This window comes from Salmo salar, chromosome 08 (genome assembly GCF_965601325.2).
Source record: "Salmo salar chromosome 08, fSalSal1, whole genome shotgun sequence".
Lineage (NCBI taxonomy): Eukaryota > Metazoa > Chordata > Actinopteri > Salmoniformes > Salmonidae > Salmo > Salmo salar.
Genome location: NC_138298.1, coordinates 12,665,968 through 12,687,844, shown reverse-complemented (window position 1 = coordinate 12,687,844; position 21,877 = coordinate 12,665,968). Strand labels below are relative to the sequence as shown.

The window sequence follows — 21,877 nt, the reverse complement described above, 5'->3', positions numbered from 1 at the left end:
CAGACCTAGTTGAAAAGAAATAAGGACTGTCATTTTGTTGTTGTTGTTTTGTTTACATTTACGGTAACACCAGCAGAAGTTCTACAGTGTGGTGTAGTAAAGAAAAGAAAACACTGATGTGGTTTACTCGTTAACCTTATGTTTTCCTTACAGGGGGGATTTAAATTGAGGGGGGAGAAGTGTTATAGTGTGGACACTATATAAATAATGACATGGTTATTATTGGTATTGACCGTGACCTTTCCCTTTTGATGATGTCATCACTAAGAGTGAGTTCTGTGCAATGTGATTCTACCACCGGTGGAGTGGGCTATATAGTTCTGCTATATTTGTACCGTTTGTATCTGGCAATACACCTTTAGGTTTGGGTTGAAAGTAAAGGAAAGTAATATCGAAATGCGTGTTGGCATTCCTTGTCAAGTTACTACAGTACCCTATTCACTATAGTCCCTGGGGCTCCAGTCAAAAGTAGGAAATATGGTGCAATTTGGGCTGCACCCATACAGTATAAATACAGGTCCTTTCCAATACTTAAAAATGCATCCTTCCTCCTTACCTCTCAAGAAGAAGGAAGGATGCATGTTAAGAGAATTGGAACTTGTCCTCAGTCTCTCCTTATCTACTGACAGGAAAGGGAACTGTGTTGCTTAAGATTGTGATATATATATGCATATATATACTGCTCAAAAAAATAAAGGGAACACTTAAACAACACATCCTAGATCTGAATGAAAGAAATAATCTTATTAAATACTTTTTTCTTTACATAGTTGAATGTGCTGACAACAAAATCACACAGAAATAATCAACTGGAATTTATCAACCCATGGAGGTCTGGATTTGGAGTCACACTCAAAATTAAAGTGGAAAACCACACTACAGGCTGATCCAACTTTGATGTAATGTCCTTAAAACAAGTCAAAATGAGGCTCAGTAGTGTGTGTGGCCTCCACGTGCCTGTATGACCTCCCTACAATGCCTGGGCATGCTCCTGATGAGGTGGCGGATGGTCTCCTGAGGGATCTCCTCCCAGACCTGGACTAAAGCATCCGCCAACTCCTGGACAGTCTTTGGTGCAACGTGGCATTGGTGGATGGAGCGAGACATGATGTCCTAGATGTGCTCAATTGGATTCAGGTCTGGGGAACGGGCGGGCCAGTCCATAGCATCAATGCCTTCTTCTTGCAGGAACTGCTGACACACTCCAGCCACATGAGGTCTAGCATTGTCTTGCATTAGGAGGAACCCAGGGCCAACTGCACCAGTATATGGTCTCACAAGGGGTCTGAGGATCTCATCTCGGTACCTAATGGCAGTCAGGCTACCTCTGGCGAGCACATGGAGGGCTGTGCGGCCCCCCAAAGAAATGCCACCCCACACCATGACTGACCCACTGCCAAACCGGTCATGCTGGAGGATGTTGCAGGCAGCAGAACGTTCTCCACGGCATCTCCAGACTCTGTCACGTCTGTCACGTGCTCAGTGTGAACCTGCATTCATCTGTGAAGAGCACAGGGCGCCAGTGGCGAATTTGCCAATCTTGGTATTCTCTGGCAAATGCCAAACGTCCTGCACGGTGTTGGGCTGTAAGCACAACCCCCACCTGTGGACGTCGGGCCCTCATACCACCCTCATGGAGTCTGTTTCTGACCGTTTGAGCAGACACATGCACATTTGTGGCCTGCTGGAGGTCATTTTGCAGGGCTCTGGCAGTGCTCCTCCTGCTCCTCCTTGCACAAAGGCGGAGGTAGCGGTCCTGCTGCTGGGTTGATGCCCTCCTACGGCCTCCTCCACGTCTCCTGATGTACTGGCCTGTCTCCTGGTAGCGCCTCCATGCTCTGGACACTACGCTGACAGACACAGCAAACCTTCTTGCCACAGCTCGCATTGATGTGCCATCCTGGATGAGCTGCACTACCTGAGCCACTTGTGTGGGTTGTAGACTCCGTCTCATGCTACCACTAGAGTGAAAGCACCGCCAGCATTCAAAAGTGACCAAAACATCAGCCAGGAACCATAGGAACTGAGAAGTGGTCTGTGGTCACCACCTGCTGAACCACTCCTTTATTGGGGGTGTCTTGCTTATTGCCTATAATTTCCACCTGTTGTCTATTCCATTTGCACAACAGCATGTGAAATTTATTGTCAATCAGTGTTGCTTCCTAAGTGGACAGTTTGATTTCACAGAAGTGTGATTGACTTGGAGTTACATTGTGTTGTTTAAGTGTTCCCTTTATTTTTTTGAGCTATATATTATTTATTTATTTTTTTCAGGCATTGTCTCTAGGTCGGGAACTCTCACATATGAAGCTGTTCACCAGACTTCACAAGTTGGCCTGGGACAGTCTCTCTGCATCGGTACGTGGGAATGAACGTTATGATATGCACATACTGCAAATGTATAGACCAAAGATGAGCAACTTTGATGGGGGTGGGGGCCACTAAAACCTCTGACCTGATCATGAGGGGCCTCCGATTATGAGTGGCCTCGGTGGCTTTGTGTACCCACCCATGCAGTCAAAGCCAGCCCCTTTTTTCCCTTTATCAATCTACACACAATACACCATAATGACACATTTACAAAGAATTCAGACCCTTTACTCAGTACATTGTTACAGCACCTTTGGCAGCGATTACAGCATCGAGTCTTCTTGGGTGTGACGCTACAAGCTTGGCACACCTGTATTTGGGGAGTTTCTCCTGTTCTTCTCTGCAGATCCTCTCAAGCTCTGTCAGGTTGGATGGGGAGCGTTGCTGCGCAGCTGTTTTCAGATCTCTCCAGAGATGTTCGATCGGGTTCAAGTCAGAGCTCTGGCTGTCACTCAAGAACATTCGGAGACTTGTCCCGAAGCCACACATGCGTTGTCTTGGCTGTGTGCTTAGGGTCGTTGTCCTTTTGGAAGGTGAACCTTCGCCCCAGTCTGAGGTCCTGAGCGCTCTGGAACAGGTTTTCATGAAGGATCTCTCTCTGTACTTTGCTCCGTTAGTCTTTCCCTCGATCCTGACTTGTCTCCCAGTTTCTGCTGCTGAAAATAATCCTCACAGCATGATGCTGCCACCACTATTTTTTAAATTTTATTTCACCTTTATTTAACCAGGTAGGCTAGTTGAGAACAAGTTCTCATTTACAACTGCGACTTGGCTAAGATAAAGCAAAGCAGTTCGACACATACAACAACACAGAGTTACACATGGAATAAACAAACATACAATAGGAAAAAAGTATATATACAGTGTGTGCAAATGCTTCGCTGTAGGGATGGTGCCACGTTTCATCTAGACGTGACGCTTGGCATTCAGGCCAAAGAGTTCAATCTTGGTTTCATCAGACCAGAGAATCTTGTTTCTCATAGTCTGAGAGTCTTTGTGCCTTTTGGCAAACTCCAAGCAGTATCTCGTGCCTTTTACTGATGAGTGGCTTTCGTCTTGTCACTCTACCATAAAAGCCTGATTGGTGGAGTGCTACAGAGATGGTTGTCCTTTTGGAAGGTTCTCCCATCTCCACAAAGGAACTCGAGCTCTGTCAGAGTGACCATCGGGTTCTTGGTCACCTCCCTGACCAATGTCTTTCTCCCCCGATTGCTCAGTTTTACTGGGCGGCCAGCTCTAGGAAGAGGCTTGCAGGTTTCATACTTCTTCCATTTTAAGAATGATAGAGGCCACTGTTCTTGGGGACCTTCAGTGCTGCAGAAATGTTTTGGTACCCTTCCCCAGATCTGTGCCTGGACACAATGGCTTGGTTTTTGCTCTGATTTTTGCTCTGACATGCACTGTTAACTGTGGGACCTTATATAGACAGGTGTGTGCCTTTCCAAATCATGTTCAATCAATTGAATTTACCACAGGTAGACTCAAATCAAGTTGTTGAAACATCTCAAGGATGATAAATGGAAACAGCATGCACCTGAGCTCAATTTCGAGTCTCATAGCAAAGGGTCTGAATACTGATGTAAATAAGGTCTTTTTGTTTTTATCTTGAATACATTTCTGAAATTGTTTTCGCTTTGTCATTATGGGGTATTGTGTATAGATTGCTGAGGATTTTTTTTCTTCATTCAATCCATTTTAGAATAAGGCTTTATGGCTGTTTCCATGACAGACTGACCAGGTGAATCCAGGTGAAAGCTATGATCCCTTACTTACTTGTTAAAGCCTCTTTAAATCAGTATACGTTAAGGGGAGGAGACAGGTTAAAGGATTTTTAAGCTTTGAGACAACTGAGACTTTACATTGCCCCTCCCCCCCTTACGCTGCTGCTACTCTGTTATTATTATCTATGCATAGTCACTTTAATAACTCTACCTACATGTACAGTTGAAGTCGGAAGTTTAGATGCACTTAGGTTGGAGTCATTAAAACTCGTTTTTCAACCACTCCACAAATTTCTTGTTAACCTCTCAAGGGGGTGTGGGACGATAGCGTTCCACCTGGCCAACATCCAGTGAAATTTCAGAGGGGCAAATTAAAAAACAGAAATACGCATTATAAAAAAAAGTGTTATACATCGGTTTAAAGATGAACTTCTTGTTAATCCAACCACAGGGTCAGATTTCAAAAAGGCTTTACGGCAAAAGCATACCATGCGATTATCTGAGAACAGCGCCCAGCAGACAAAGCATTACAAACAGTTACCAGCCAAGTAGAGGAGTTACACAAGTCAGAAATAGTGATAAAATGAATCACTTACCTTTGATCTTCGTATGGTTGCACTCACAAGACTCCCATTTTACTCAATAAATGTTTGTTTTGTTCGATAAAGTCCCTCTTTATATCCAAAAACCTCCGTTTTGTTCAGTAACCCACAGGCTCAAAGGCAGTCACAACAGACATACAAAAAAATCTGAAAAGTATCAGTAAAGTTCGTAAAAACATGTCAAATGATGTTTATAATCAATCTTCAGGTTGTTTTTAGTCATAATAATCAATAACATTTCAACCGGACAAAAGCTTCGTCAATATAAAAGGAAAACAAGAAAGCCGTGCTCTCGGTCGTGCTCATGAAAACCCTCGGGGACACTGAATGGTCCACTCATTCAAAGTGGTCTCACTCCCTCATTTTTCAGAATACAAGCCTGAAACAATTTCTAAAAACTGTTGACATCTAGTGGAAGCCATAGGAAGTGCAATTTGAGTCCTAAGTCAATGGATACTGTAATGGCATTCAATAGAAAACTACAAAAATAAAGAAATCCCACTTCCTGGATGATTTTTCTCAGGTTTTCGCCTGCCATATCAGTTTTGTTATACTCACAGACATTATTTTAACAGTTTTGGAAACTTTAGTGTTTTCTATCCAAATCTACCAATTATATGCATATCCTATTTTCTGGGCCTGAGTAGCAGGCAGTTTACTTTGGGCACGCTTTTCATCCGGAGGTGAAAATAGTGCTCCCTACCTTAATGAAGTTTTAACAAACTATAATTTTGGCAAGTCGTTTAGGACATCTACTTTGTGCATGACACAAGTAATTTTTCCAACAATTGTTTACAGACAGATTATTTAATTTAACTTTTCCAACAGCCAGATCAATCGCCTTCAACTTGAAAGCTGCATCATATGCATTTCTCCGTGTCTTTGCTATGAGGGTGACAAAATGACTACCGTAATCAGAATGATGGGAAGTTTGAGAGCGCCCGATTTAATCTAAACAGTAAACAAAAAAGTTGTTTGACCTTAACCCGTTCGGCAATTTGATTGGTCTAATGAAAGCTTCATGCCGCCAAAAAACTGAGCACGTCACAGAATGTGTTTCTTTTTTAGAAAAAAGCGGGGAAAATCCATATATTAGCCTGTTTTAAGCCGCGAGGTTCAAAGCCTGGGAAAAAAGTTGCGGCTTATAGTCCGGAATTTACGGTAAACCTAAAAATGATAATACATTGTACTCTATGCCTTCGGTCACATCTGACATCCATCTTAAGCAGCGTAACAGTGTTTTCTGATGGTTTTTGTTCAGGCATTGGCGGGGACCCCTTCAACGGGACAGACTTCATTGACTGCCTGGAGGTGTTCCTGCAGGACCCTAAGACGGAGGGCATCATCTTGATCGGAGAGATCGGAGGCAACGCCGAGGAGAACGCTGCCGATTACCTCAAACAGCACAACTCTGTAAGAGGAGACACACATGTTAAACATGCTACCAGACTGTTAACACTTTGTCAATGGTCCACCAGTACTTTTGGGAATCATCCGGACCCTTTTTGAAAGATGAGTGTAGTTCTGTCAGGTACTCCCTTTCATCTCTTTGATTCCGACGACCCTCTCGGGAAGTCCCACTCCAAGCCCTCAGGTCCAAAACGTGTGTGTGGGTGGACACGTTTCACTATACTTGTGAGTACCAGAACTAACTAAAATACAGAGAAGTGAGCACATTTTGCCGGTCCTTTACCTGTAAAAAGGGGGTTGGGGAAAATAGGATTTTGAATGGGAGTCATTTGTTGGTCCCCAAAAGTCCTCAAGTATAGTAAGACATACTGTGTGTGTTCTCACCTGCTAATGGATCTTGAGATTCTGGACAGGCTGAGGGTGTGAGCTAGAGTGCATGTACTTCCAGTTAGGGTTCATGGTGCAGAATACAGCACACACCTTTACTGACACACTCGTTCCAGGCAGGTGTGGGAGAGACTGATCTTTGGCGCATGGATGGTGAATTATGCAAGGCTTGAAAAGTGGTTAAGTGCCTTTGAGCAACAGTTATTGCCAAGTGTGTGTTTTGCCCTCTAGATTTGTCAAGACACAGAATTTTGATTGAGAAAATAGATTTTTGTGAGGTGTGTGTGTGTCTGTCAGGTGTTCAGCAGCTGAAAATTAATTTGATGTGCTTTCAGCTGCCCTAATGCATGCAAATCTCTCTCACCACTCTGTCTCGGGAGAACAACTCTTTGGCTGAGGCCAAAATGACACCATATTTCTTAATAGCGTACATCTTTTGACCAGAGCCCTTTGGGCCCATGTCAAAAGTAGTGCACTACATGGGGCTTAGGGTGCCATTTGGGACTCAACCTCTCTCTCTCCCTTCCTCATGTACAAACCGGCTCAACCAATCATCCAAAGTGTTGACAACCAGAGACCAATGGCTCGTGACATCAACATGCATGAAAAGCCAATTTGAAAGCGGCAGGTAGTTCTCTGAAAGTCAAGTGTGTGGTGTGTGTGTGTGTGTGTGTGTGTGTGTGTGTGTGTGTGTGTGTGTGTGTGTGTGTGTGTGTGTGTGTGTGTGTGTGTGTGTGTGTGTGTGTCGAGCATTGAACACCAGAGGCAGCAGTTTAACCAAAGCCTGAAATTGTTTTATCTGAGCTGCTGTTCTGTCAACGTTGAGAAACGGAAACACTGAATGCAAAGCCAGACCCAAAATTATGTTCCTCTCTTTAGTTTGACTCATAGAACAATTCCATGCTTCAGACATGTTATTTTCTAAGGTTGCAAAATGTCAGTAGCTTTCCCAAAATGTCCAGGTTTTTCAGAATACTATAATGTTATAAAAAAATAAATAAAATGTTTTTATGTTATAACTAACTATAAGTTAACTATCTATTTGCCTAATGCATTATATCTAGCTCAGGGCTCCATCTATGCATTTGGTTTGCTAGCTAAGTGGCTAGATGGCAAGAGGAAGATTCTTGGTTACAGAGACAGTCAATCCCCTTATGGATCAAGATCCATGTTGCCTACATTTTTTTTTTCCCATGAAAAAATACATACATTTATTTAGAAATGGCACCCCCTGTGTGCACTTCCAATAATACCGTATGGAAATCTGGATACCGCCCAACCCTAACACAAATACTAACTGTATTGAATTTCTGAATCTACAACATGCACACAAATACATTTATTTTACAATAATTCGTCATAAGATCAGCTAGGCATATTTTCAGACACTTAAGGGAATCGTAAATGAGTAGTACAATACAATGACACTGTAGGGAATAGGGTGCCATTTGGGACTCTTACCGAAAAGTAGAATACAATATCATATTGGTATGCCCTTACCAGTATAGCTGGATATTTCAAAATGATCTTTCTCCACAGACTTATTGACCAGTTGGTGTAGCACTTCTGAGGCACAGCTGAGCATAAACTTAAATAATGAGCTTTTTCTATTTTACTGCTCTGTCATGGTTATTTTTAAGACAACTGAGGGGGGCGGTCAAATCATGACGTCCGTGATCTTCAGATCGGAAAGTCAGAATTCAGGCATCTTTCTAGAGCTCTGAGTTGGATGACCGTTCAAAACAATTTTGAAAGCACAGAAGTCTGAGATTTTCGAGTTCCCAGTTGTTTTGAACACGGTATTAGTCTCAGCTGAGGGAGGGAGAAATCAGCAAAGGATCCTCCTCTCACAGTCCCTGCTCTCTCCTTCCTTTCCTCCGGTGAGACTAATCAGAGAGGGGACACCATCTTCCACCTGATGGTGAAACTCAAGTCGCAATGCATCTGCCTCATGCACAAATTTATGTTGTTCCTATGACCAGAGAAAGTGAAATATTCCTCTGATAAAACAGACAAGATGAGCTGCTAATAATAATAAACATTTTGGGCTATTGATAGACTTGGCTACTCATTCATTGCAGTGGAAGTGGGGAGAAGTGCGTTTTATGTTTTGTAATGGTATTGAATAGTGTTGACAGTGCTGAATAACTTAACAAAAATTCACTCATAATAACAGAAAGCTCTTTGCTGTATTCTTTGACAGTCTCCCTCTGGTCATTGTTTTAAAAGTTATGAAATCTCACGTAGGCTAGTATCAAACTTTGCTGTGGCCTGGGTTGTGGAAGCTGTAGGCATGATGATTTGAGACAAGTTAAATAGTTAAAAATGGGAACACTTTGCCTACCCGATGCACAAGGCTTCTGAATGAAGTGCAACTACAACCAACAGTGCAAGAAATAAAAGCAAGCCTTTATCATTGGCCTTTCTACAGAAATGTTTGGTGATCGACTAGAAATACCTTAAAGATTGCGATCAACCGGTTGGTGACCACTTGTACACGATTTAAGATTAGGAGATGAAGATGAAATTGTCGAGTTTGAGTCAAATCGGTCTTTATTAAAAGTGTTACACTTGACATAAAATATCCCCAACAAAAAAGGATGTATAAAAATAGACAATCAACTAATTTACAAAAGAGGGGCCTTGGAAGGGAGATCTTTGCACCAAAAAGTTGCTCTGATGTTTTTAATTTCGCCGGGCTAGAATTAGTACACACTTTAGAGGTCATTGCATAGCTTACATGGTAAAATTATTCCTCTAACTCTGTGGCCTGCTTGCCAACCTGGTCTGTTTTAGTTTACTGAACAAAAATATAAAGTCAACATGTAAAGTTTTGGTTTCATGAGCTGAAATAAAATTACTTTTTGCACACATTTGTTTACATCCCTGTTGGTGAGTGCTTATCCTTTCCAGGATAATCCATCCACCTGATAGGGGTGGCATATCAAGACTGATTAAATAACATGATCATTACACCGGTGCACCTTGTGCTAGGGACAATAAAAGGCCACTCTAAAATGTGTGGTTTTGTCACACAACACAATGTTGTAAGAAGTTGGGGGGTTTTTTTTACCCCTTTTTCTCTCCAATTTCGTGATATCCAATTGGTCGTTAGTCTTGTTCCATCGCTGCAACTCCCGTATGGACTTGGGAGAGGCGAAGGTCAAGAGTCATGTGTCCTCCAAAACATGACCCTGCCAAGCCACACTGCTTCTTGACACACTGCTCGTTTAACCCGGAAGCCAACCGCACCAATGTGTCGGAGGAAACACCTGGCGACCGTGTCAGCATGTACTGCCCGCCACAGGAGTCACGCGATGGGACAAGGACATCCCTGCCGGCCAAACCCTCCCCTAACCCGGACGACGCTGGGCCAATTGTGCACCGTCTCCCGGTCTCGGCCGGCTGCGACACAGCCCAGGAGGCAGATGTCTCAATTTTTTAGGGAGTGTGCAGTTGGCATGCTGACTGCACGAATGTCCACCAGAGCTGTTGCCAGAGAATTGAATGTTAATTTTTCTACCATAAGCTGCCTCAAATGTTGTTTTAGAGAATTTGGCAGTACGTCCAACCGGCCACACAACCGCAGACCACGTGGAACCACGCCAGACCTCCACATCTGGCTTCTTCACCTGCAGGATCGTCTGAGACCAGCCACCCGGAGAGCTGATGAGTTGGATGGGTTTGAACAACCGAAGAATTTCTGCACAAACTGCTGGAGAAGTGTGCCCTTCACAGATGAATCCAGTTTTCAACTGTACTGGGAAAATGGTGTTGCGTGGGCAAGCGGTTTGCTAATGTCACCATGGTGGGGTTATGGTATGGGCAGGCATAAACTACAGGTAACAAACACAATTGCATTTTGATGGTAATTTGAATGCACAGAGATACGGTGATGAGATCCTGAGGCCCATTGTTGTGCCATTCATCTGCCGCCATCACCTCATGTTTCAGCATAATGCACAGCCCCATGTCGCTCTGGAAGCTGAAAATGTCCCATTTCTTCCATGGCCTGCATACTCACTAGACATGTTACCCATTGAGCATGTTTGGGATGCTCTGGATCGACATGTACGACGGCGTGTTCCAGTTCCCGCCAACATCCAGAAACTTCGCTCAGCCATTGAAGAGCAGTGGGACAACATTCCACAGGCTACAATTAACAGCCTGATCAATGCAAAGGAAATGTGTCGCACTGCATGAGGCATCTGTGACCAACAGATGCAGATCTGTTTTCCCAGTCATGTGAAATCCATAGATTATGGCCTAATTGATTTATTTCAATTGACTGATTTCCTTTATATAAACTGTAACTCTAAAAAAAATTGGAATTGTTGCTTGTTGCGTTTATATTTTAGGTCACTGTATGTCACCTTTTCAGAAGGTCTTAAACTTTTCTTTTTGAGACATCTACTTCTAAATCCCACCTAGTATTCTTCAGCCCCTCCATGCATTTGTAAAACTAAAGCGCTACCTAAGACATAACACCTTTGTCTTGTTGGAAAGCATGGGCCCAGAGTATTTGACAGCTAACCCACGTGAACACTAAATGTATCCTTTTTCCTGTTATCCTCGACTCTTAGCCGGTTCTCTCTCTCTCTCGCTCTCTCCTAGGTGCTTTACGCACAATGCAAAGCCCAAGCACAGTGCATTCACTAACACACACCAATTGTCGTCTAGGAGGGCAGGTGAGTGATTTTTAGAAAGCGGTGGGGCGTGTGTATCGCACTCCATTCACATCTAGTGTGTGAATAGGGGGGGGCCTCATCAATTTGTAATTGTCTGTTTTGTCGTCATAATCTGACAAGATTGAGGCTCTACCCCCCCCCCCCCCCCCCCCAAGCGTACAGCAAGGCTTCACCCTTTTGAAAACGACCCCTGCCGCCTCCTCCACCCCTCCTCCCGTGGGGGAACAAATTGAAGAAGAGGTAGGGAAACTACCTTCTCCTTCTCTTTAGTTCCATTATTAAAGTAATACATCTCTACGGTTAACAATATAGGACAAAGGTGGTGGGAACTTTCAAATGCTATTTCCACTTCTCTTATTATGTTCTGATTTCTCTGAGGGAAGATGAAGATGAATTGACTAATTACAGCCTGACGTGTTTAGGTAGATTTTAAGAATTGATTCACACGGGGGTGGTTCGTTTGTCAGAGCTGTGAATTCATTAGGACGGGACAAGCGAGAGCCGGAACTGGTGTGTTTAGGGCCTAGCTAGAAGAATGGCATTGGGCCTGTGTTCATAAAGTGTCTGAGTAAGTAGTGCTGATCCAGGATCAGTTCTGCCTTGTTGATCATAATGAATAAGATTGTATGGACAGGGATGCTTTGTGAATAGAGATTCTAAAACAGATGTGGCCATCCCTCCAGGAGAGCTACTGGGTGTTCATGCTTTTGCTCCAGCCTTACTTCAGCTAGTCAAGGTCTTGAAAAGCAGCTAAGTAGTAGAATCAGGTGTGGAACAAAAGCCTGCAGGAAGGTCAGTCTTTAGGAAAAGGCATGGCCACCCTCGTTCTGACCCATTTAGAGGAAAAAATGTTGGGCCACCTTACAAGAAAACATTCACCTCGACTAATTAGTATCCTCCCGGTACATTTTTTTCATTGATTGCAGTCATATTCCCCCGTTTAGTGAACATTTTGTTTTCAGAGCCATCCCTTGTTAATACTGTACATTGTTAGTCAGGTTTTTAAAAACATTTTTTTATTCATTTTCTTGGCCGAGAGACGAGCGGATTGGCTGCTCCGCTTAAACAATTATCCAGTGTCTTCAAGCATGTTGAAATGAATAGCAGTCATCTTGCTGTACATACCTGCCAGTTTCAGTAGGGTTCCATTTAGAAAGCATGTGCTGAAATGGTAGAAGGGTAGTAAAGACTTAAGCAGGAGGACCACCTTTCCTGGCTTGTCGGCCAGTTTGTTCTACACACCGTGTTAACTCTCAACTGAAGGAGAGGCTATGAGGGAGAGAAAGATGGAGGGAGAGCCTTATCACAAGGCAAGTACCTGAGAAGGAGTGTCTGAAGAGAGGCCTGGATTGTGTTCATTTGGCAAAAGAATTACTGAAATGCGTAGCTACTACAGTACCTGGTCTAATAGGAAACACACATTTTCACTACCCAATTCGAAAAGTTTTCCTAAGCATGCCCTAATGAACAGGCCCGTCTTTCATCCCCAATACAATTTTATTCCTGAGTGTGAAATATTAGCTCTCTCTCCCCTCCCGCCAGCGCTGGAAGACTATCTCAACTGTTGAATTTAGCCATCCATCAGGACGAGCTGAGCGGACAGGGCCAGAGCTAATCAGTGTCCGCGTGACTAATTACCTGCTTCTGCGAGAATGAGATCATATGAAATGGCAGGGAGGGGTGGTGGAGGGTGTGTATCTGCCCATGCAATTAAATGGTCTCATTGACTCTTTCACAGACATCTGGACAGAGCATGTAATATAGTACAGCCTTTCCTGTGGCTCAGTTGGTAGAGCATGGTGTGTGCAACGCCAGGGTTGTGGGTTCGATTCCCACGGGGGGCCAGTACAAAAAAAAAGAAATGCATGAAATAAATTAAATGTATGTATTCACTACTGTAAGTCGCTTTGGATAAGAGCATCTGCTAAATGACTAAAATGTAAACGTAAAATGTATGACTAACATTTTCTATACACTACCATCCTTTGTTTTAATAATTAAATAAGATGGTTCTAAGAATACCTATTTAAGAGGGGCTGGGCTGTTAATAGGAAGACGTCTTTGTTTTGGAATGTCTGTTATTTGTCTGAGAATACAAGTATGACTGAGGCTGTCTCAATCTCCCCCTCCATCCTTTCCCCCTCCCCCCAGGGAGCGAATACCAAGCCCGTGGTGTCTTTCATCGCTGGGCTCACTGCCCCGCCGGGCCGAAGGATGGGTCACGCCGGTGCCATCATCGCAGGGGGCAAGGGTGGAGCCAAAGAGAAGATTGCTGCCCTACAGCAGGCGGGCGTTGTGGTCAGCATGTCCCCTGCCCAACTGGGCAGCACCATGTTCAAGGTGAGACTAGAGAGATGTATTAAAGAGCTAATCTATATTTACCATGGCTCGAGCCCTCTAGCCAACTCTATGGGTGAGACCCGTAGCGATAGAACATTTATCTATGTCATTCAGTGGCGCGACGGACTGTACCATTCCCCCATAGCTGGGGGAGGATGGCAAAACGGTTACTTTAGTCGCTTTAGTCCCACATCCCAACTTTGCCTCTTCCCTCAAATATACTAAAAACAATCTCGACTAGGGTTGCAAAGGGTCGGAAACTTTCCTGTACATTTCTGGAATTCTTCATGAAATTTTCCATGTGAAGTTAAGCCTGGGAATTTGGGGGATTTTGCTTACATCTAGACGTTCCGCTAGCGGAACACCTGCTCCAATATCCAATGATAGGCGTGGCGCGAATTACAAATTCCTCAAAAATCCAAAAACTTCAATTTTTCAAACATATGACTATTTTACACCATTTTAAAGACAAGACTCTCCTTTATCTAACCACACTGTCCGATTTCAAAAAGGCTTTACAGCGAAAGCAAAACATTAGATTATGTCAGCAGAGTACCCAGCCAGAAATAATCTGGCACCCATTTTTCAAGCTAGCATATAATGTCACAAAAAACAAAACCACAGCTAAATGCAGCACTAACCTTTGATGATCTTCATCAGATGACACGCCTAGGACATTATGTTATACAATACATGCATGTTTTGTTCAATCAAGTTCATATTTATATCAAAAAACAGCTTTTTACATTAGCATGTGACGTTCAGAACTAGCATTCCCACCGAACACTTCCGGTGAATTTACTAAATTACTCACGATAAACGTTCACAAAAAAAACATAACAATTATTTTAAGAATTATAGATACAGAACTCCTTTATGCAATCGAGGTGTCCGATTTTAAAATAGCTTTTCGGTGAAAGCACATTTTGCAATATTCTGAGTAGATGGCCCGGCATCACAGGCTAGCTATTTTGACACCCACCAAGTTTGACCCTCACCAAAGTCAGATTTACTATAAGAAAAATTGTATTACCTTTGCTGTTCTTCGTCAGAATGCACTTCCAGGACTTCTACTTCAATAACAAATGTTGGTTTGGTTCAAAATAATCCATAGTTATATCCAAATAGCGGTGTTTTGTTCGTGCGTTCAAGACACTATCCAAGGGTGACGAAGGGTTACGCGCCCGACGCGTTTCGTGACAAAAAAAATTCTAAATATTCCATTACCGTACTTCGAAGCATGTCAACCGCTGTTTAAAATCAATTTTTATGCTATTTTTCTCGTAAAAAAGCGATAATATTCCGACCGGGAGTCGTTGTTTTCGTTCAAAGACGAAAGAATAAAAACATGGGGTCGCCTCGTGCACGCGCCTCCAGTCTCTGTTCTCTGATTGACCACTATCAAAATGCGCTAGTGTTTTTCAGCCAGGGCCTGCAAAGCCACCATTCAGCTTTTTGCCGCCTTCTGAGATCCTATGGGAGCCGTAGGAAGTGTCACGTTACAGCAGAGATCCCCTGTTTTGGTTAGAGATGATCAAGAAGGCCAAGAAATGGTCAGACAGGCCACTTCCTGTAAGGAATCTTCTCAGGTTTTGGCCTGCCAAATGAGTTCTGTTATACTCACAGACACCATTCAAACAGTTTTAGAAACTTTGGAGTGTTTTCAATCCAAAGCTAATAATTATATGCATATTCTAGTTTCTGGGCAGGAGTAATAATCAGATTAAATCGGGTAAGTTTTTTTTATCCGGCCGTGAAAATACTGCCCCCTACTATCCATAACAGGTTAAATTCATCAAAAAAGTTAGCTTACAACAGTGAACCTTTTTTTAATTGTGTGATATACAAGGCAATTCTAGGTCTTGTGGCATATTTTGGTTAAACTATCCCCAATTCAATGGAATTGCAACCCTCTGCATGCACAGTGCACTCTTCCATCACATGTACAGCTGATTCTTGATCTGATCTTGCACACTGAGATGCTATTGAGCCCACACTACGACACTGTCTCAGACAAGGACTACATGCTTTCTGGTAAGTTTTGATTACAATAATGCGTGGGGTGAAATATATTTTATGACAAATTTTTTAACTAGTAAATAGTAGCCTAGACAAGTGTTTAAATAATTTCTAACTTGTTAACAATTTCTGCTAGTTAGTTTTTGCTACCATGTGGGTTTTAGCTTGCTTGAGCCTGCTAACTGAGGAGTGTTAATTCACCTGTTTCCATACATGTTTCATGCTTAAACAACTCCTTTGTAAGATAAATAGTTAAGCAGTTAGATAAGACATGGAATTGTATTTGTTTTTATTTTTACAATTTGTTTTCTAATCTTTATTGGGAAATGCCACAGGCACTATCTGATGTGTGGAGACATTTCACTGCAGCTAATGTAGAAGGAAAAGCTGTGTACATTTGCAAATACTGTGCCAAATCAGATGTGAAGAATGCAACAAAGATGCACTGGCCAAGTGCATGAAGTTCCCTCAGCTCTCACAACAAGCAACCTCTGACAAAAGTCCCTCTACTTCTATTCGAGGTGAAAATGATGAATCAGACACCTCAATAGCAACAACTCATGGTCCTGCTGGAATCAGAAGTTTTTATTTGACTCAATGGAGGAACATAGTCAGAGAAATGCTGATGAATGTCTTACTCGAGCTGTGTATGCAACCGGTTCACCTATAATGCTCACAGGCAATGTGTATTGAAAGAGATTTCTGAATGTTCTTCGCCCAGCATACACCCCTCCAACCAGACATGCTTTATCTACTCATTTGCTGGAGTTCAACAGAGTTCAAGTGAAGGTCAAGCAAATCATAGAGAAAGCAGGCTGTATTGCAATCATCTCTGATGGGTAGTCGAATGTTCGTGGGCAAGGAATAATTAACTACATAATCTCCACCCCCCTATTCTACAAGAGCACAGACACAAGGGACAACAGACACACCGGTCTCTACATTGCAGATGAGCTGAAGGCAGTCATCAATGACCTTGGACCACAGAAGGTATTTGCACTGGTGACAGACAATGCTGCGAACATGAAGGCTGCTTGGTCTAAAGTGGAGGAGTCCTACCCTCACATCACACACATTGGCTGTGCTGCTCATGCATTGAATCTGCTCCTCAAGGACATCATGTCACTGAAAACAATGGATACACTCTACAAGAGAGCCAAAGAAATGGTTAGGTATGTGAAGGGTCATCAAGTTATAGCAGCAATCTACCTCGCCAAGCAAAGTGATAAGAATAAGAGCACCACATTGAAGCTGCCCAGCAACACCCATTGAGGTGGTGTTGTCATCATGTTTGTCAGTCTCCTGGAGGGGAAGGAGTCTTTCCAAGAAATGGCCATATCACAGTCTGCCAATATGGACAGCCCCATCAAGAGGATCCTCCTGGATGATGTATTTTGGGGAGATTGGTAAGCAGCTGAAACTCCTGAAACCTATAGCAGTAGCCATTGCATGGATTGAGGGGGACAATGCCATCCTGTCTGATGTTCAGACTCTGCTTGCAGATGGAAGAGAAGAAATCCGTACTGCCCACTTCACTGTTGCTCCAAACAGAGGAAACTGCAGTTCTGAAATGCATCAAAAAGCGTGAAGACTTCTGCCTGAAGCCCATACACTTCGCAGCGTACATATTGGACCCCAAGTATGCTGGCAAGAGCATCCTGTCTGGTGCAGAGATCAACAAGGCCTATGGTGTCATCACTACCGTGTCTCGCCACCTTGGCCTGGATCAGGGAAAGGTTCTTGGCAGTCTGGCGAAGTACACTTCCAAGCAAGGGCTTTGGGATGGAGATGGAATATGGCAGTCGTGCCAACATATCTCATCAGCCACCTGGTGGAAGGGACTTTGTGGATCTGAGGCTCTTTCCCCTGTTGCCTCCATCATCCTCCAAATCCCACCAACATCAGCTGCCTCAGAGCGCAGCTGGTCCTTGTTTGGGAACACACACACCAAAGCACACAACAGGCTGACCAATACAATGGTTGAAATATTGGTGGCCATCCAGGCAAATTTGAGGCTTTTTAAGCCTGACAATGAGCCATTCTCAACAAGGGTAGAAAATGACAGTGAAGATGAGGCCTCAGAGTCTGATGTTCAGAGGTGGACATTGAGGAGGTCCAGGGAGAAGACATGGAAGCCTGAGAGGAAGACAACCAGAGCTTTAGTTTCTAGACTATCATTTTACAGATGTATGTTGAAAACATTTTTCGGAGATACGATGGATCATTGGGGATCATTCAATATTCCCTTTCTTTCGTTGTTTCCTGAACTCATTTAATTTAAGTTCAATTCATAACTAAATTATTTTTTATTTCTATTGGAAGGATTTAATCATTTGCAATGATGTCTACTCATAAGGTAAAAGGTTTATGTTTCTGTCTCCATGTGATATGGTGTGTATGTGTATATATATCTCTCAAATGCCAAAAAAATCTACATTTAAATGGTATTAATATTAACTTGCATATATTCCATTTTAATTCCTACAAAGTTTCCTCTGAATATTCCCCAACATGTGCAACCCTAATCTCGACATACAAAAGTAGAAAAAACCCCAATGAATTTAGAGTAAACCTTAAGTTGAGTACATTTTAGTTTTTTCTACTTGAGTGGATGTTGAAGTTTTTAGTGTTTGGGTTTGTTAAAAAGTAAGGTTGTGGGACTTGGGAATGAACTTTTTTTAATACGTAATAAACAAAAGGCAACAGTGAGGAGAAATTAATAACCGTGGCTGTTGATGCCGGGGCGGGCAACTTTGCTATGCTGCTGCTGCCTATATTTCAATTTATCACCGGAGGAAGCCGGTTTTAACAAGACGTATATAAAGTTCTAGCGTGTATTACACCCATTCATCTTACTCTTTCATTACGAGCGCAGGGTGGCAAACCCAAACACCCAGTTATTGATTTGCGCGGTGGTGGCACTGTTTTGGTTTAATTCATAATCATTGCGCGTAATGATGAACTATTTCCCGGCCTATTAATTTTCCAGCCATTTTGTGTTCATACATCTCTGTTAATCTCATTGGCGCTGCTGTAATCGGCTTGATGATACACACGACACAACAGAGCAAACAAAGTAGTGCCCGATGGGGGTATTAATTTGATTTGGTTTAACATGCTCAGCTCTCATTACAGTACATTGCCCAACTCTCTAGTGTTTTGTTTGTGCTTGTCAGTGAAGCTCTCCTTGTGTCCACACCTAGATTCAAGTATTTGTTTTCTTTCAAATACTGTAAATGCGCTAGATTAAACTTGCATGTCACCGATAGAATAGTTCCAACTCCACCCACCTAGCATTCCAGGCAGACTGTGTCATGCCCACATAAACCTCTAGTCACCCATGTGTGCTGCTCTCTCTGTTTTTCCACTCTTTCTCATAGCCTCCTTTGACAAAATGTCCCTGTCGCACACCAGGACTCTTCATCCCTGGCTCTCTCCTTCCACCTGACCTCATCTCTCTTCATCTTGCTCCACCTCTACCCTTCTTTCGGTCTTGAGCACCTTTGACACTCCCCTCCTGACTGTTTGTCACACACAAGGACGATCGCATCTTTCTCTCTCCTGTTCCTCTTACTCTACAACACTTTTCGTTTACAGGCTGTATCACAACCGGCTGTGATTGGGAGTCCCATAGGGCGGCACATAATTGGCCCAGCGTCATATTGTAAATAAGAATTTGTTCTTAACTGACTTGCCTTGTTAAATAAAGGTTCAATATAAACATTTTTTGAAGTAGTTTCCCCTCTGCCTAAATACATATCTCAAGCAAGCACTATTTCTCCCTCTGTCCTTGCCCTCTTCAAATCAAATTTTGTCACATGCTTCGTAAACAACTGGTTTAGACGAACATTGAAACGCTTACTTACACGTCCTTCCCAACAATGCATTAAAATATATATATAATAGAAAAATAATAACACGAGGAATAAATACACAATGAGTAATGATAACTTGGCTATATACACGGGGTACCGAGTAGAGGAATGAGGTAGATATGTACATATAGGTACGGATGAATTGACTCGGCAACAGGATAGGTAATAAACAGCAGCAGTGTATGTGATGAGTCAAAAGCATTTAGTGCAAAAAGCGTCAATACAGTTAGTCCGGGTAGCTATTGGTAAACTATTTAGCAGTCTTATGGCTTGGTGGTAGAAGCTGGTCAGGGTCCTATTGGTTCCAGACCTGGTGCATCGGTACACCTTGCCGTGCGGTAGCAGAGAGAATAGTCTCGATCATTCTCCCTCTGGACTATGAGTGGACCTTGTGCCGCCTTCCACCCTTCTCCCTCCTTTCATCCATCAGAGTGCCTGAAGCCTCGTGGCCACCATGTCAGCACTCCCGTCAGAAGCCCTAACACAGCCCCGCTCATCCCTCGGTCTCTTTCTCCTCTTCCCTCTCCTCTATCTTTCCCTTTCTCAGAAAGTCAAGGGCCCGGCCTTGATCGGCGCATACAGATACACTTAATCCACCCCGCTTGAGACTGAAGGGCGTCTTCCCTTAACACTCCTGAGTATTACATTAGATAACACAAGCACACCCTGCCAAGTTGCTCTAGCACTTTGTCAAAGTTGAGGCGTTGAGCCGAAGTAGACATTTTCAACCACCTGGTGGCAGTAGACATTCAGGTATTTTGGAAGTAAGGCATTTTCCAGTGGGCGACATCATGCATGTGTGTTGCAGACCTGATAAATGACATATGCATAAAGGAAGCTTTTTCCTCTGTGGCATGGGGAAATTGTAGGAGGAAGGGAAGGAGAGTATTTGTTTTATCATCCTTCCTCTGCTGATATTTAATAAATGGTGTATGTAAATGGCGACATCCCATCTGTAATGTTCTCCGTCCTTTTGTTTATGTGCTTTTACATCTTATTATTTTCACTGTCGTATAATATGACTATGGATTTTGATGCTTTGGTCTGAATATACATGTTTTCTGTGTTTGGACTATTCGACACTGAACATGAGCCTTGCATAGCCTTATTCGGTTTGTAAAGTATTTATCTTTGCATCCAAAATAACGATTTTGAATGTTATTCGTCTGTGTCTCCTTCATTAATCCCTGATGAGATAAATATATTGTCTACATCCCAAATGGCACCCATAGTGCACAACTTTTGACCAGAGTCCTGTGTAGGGATTGGGGCTGCCATTTGGGACAAAGACATTCCTTCCCCCACCTCCCCAGGAAGAAAGTGCCTTGTCAGGGTCTACTAGCACCCCTCCATCCCCCACCCCCCACCCCCTGTAGCTTCCAGATGTAAACAATCTGTGAATCCACATGAATAAATAATTATTTCCTCTCCTTCCCCGTTTCCCCCTCCTGTTTGTTCTGTCCCCCTCTCCGCAGGAGTTTGAGAAGAGGAAGATGTTGTAAACGGGGAAAGGCAACACCCCCCCCCCCCCCCCATCTCCCCGACCGAAGCCCCTACTACCATACTCACACTCACTACGCAGTGTTTTTAAGATGTTTTTGATTTCAGCTATGAATTCATACCTTTACACGAGCTAGTAAATATATCAGTATATCTTGATGGCGTCTTTTAAATATGTGATACCATGCTTGTTATAGACTTAAGTAAAAGTGTATTTTAGAAGACAGTTATTGGCATCCGTTATGGTATATTCTAATGTGTTTAGTTTGACTACAGAGGGATGCCAAGGTAACTGAGGTGATCTGGTTCCTGTGTTGTCTTTCTACTACTTCACTCTCCTACTGTAACCAAGTATTCCATCAAAATGTCTGTTCTCACTGGCTATACACCTGAATAAGAAAATATCTTAAACACTGTTTTGGTTGTGGGTTAATTTTTATGTTTGTCTCGCTCGCTTTTGCACACACACACACAGGTTGGCATGACAGTGTGAAAGCGTTATCACGCGGTGGTATTATTGGGTGCATATGAGGTATGGTTCTGTTAAGTTTTACAGTGTAATAGCATTAAAAACAATCTGTTTGGAAATGGTATGTAATACTAGACTTTATTTGGAAGATGCGTTTTTCTTTTGTTCCAATTTGAAAAGGTCTCCACTGAACTAAATTCATCCAATCACACTCCCCCGTCATGCAGTGTCACTCCCTGGCGAGGCCAATTAGGAGGCAGGATATACAATCCAGGGATTTAATTTGCTATAATCGAGCTAACATGTCACCCATTAAGGGATTTGCATTTGCACGCACATTTTCTCTTTGCCTCATTGGAAGAGAAGGTGTGTAGGAGGCCTTTTCTTGGTCCTACAGTATAATTGCATTGCTTCATTTACATAATGACATGAAACTGTATACCAGATGAAAATGCTAATTCCTTCTCAATTCACACTTATTTTCATAACTGCTCTT

The 21,877-nt window shown here is 42.9% G+C and overlaps 1 protein-coding gene across 1 annotated transcript in view; it reads left to right on the top strand.

Moving 5' to 3' along the window:
- Positions 1–21,328, top strand: part of LOC106610028 (succinate--CoA ligase [ADP/GDP-forming] subunit alpha, mitochondrial) — a 32,132-nt gene extending 10,804 nt beyond the window's left edge. Inside the window, exons 6-9 of the mRNA XM_014209142.3 lie at positions 2,275–2,358; positions 5,955–6,106; positions 13,330–13,518; positions 20,888–21,328. Coding sequence (XP_014064617.1) covers positions 2,275–2,358; positions 5,955–6,106; positions 13,330–13,518; positions 20,888–20,914 — 452 coding nt within the window. The 3' untranslated portion in view covers positions 20,915–21,328. The remainder of the gene's footprint in view (positions 1–2,274; positions 2,359–5,954; positions 6,107–13,329; positions 13,519–20,887) is intronic.
- The last annotated feature ends 549 nt before the right edge of the window (positions 21,329–21,877 follow it).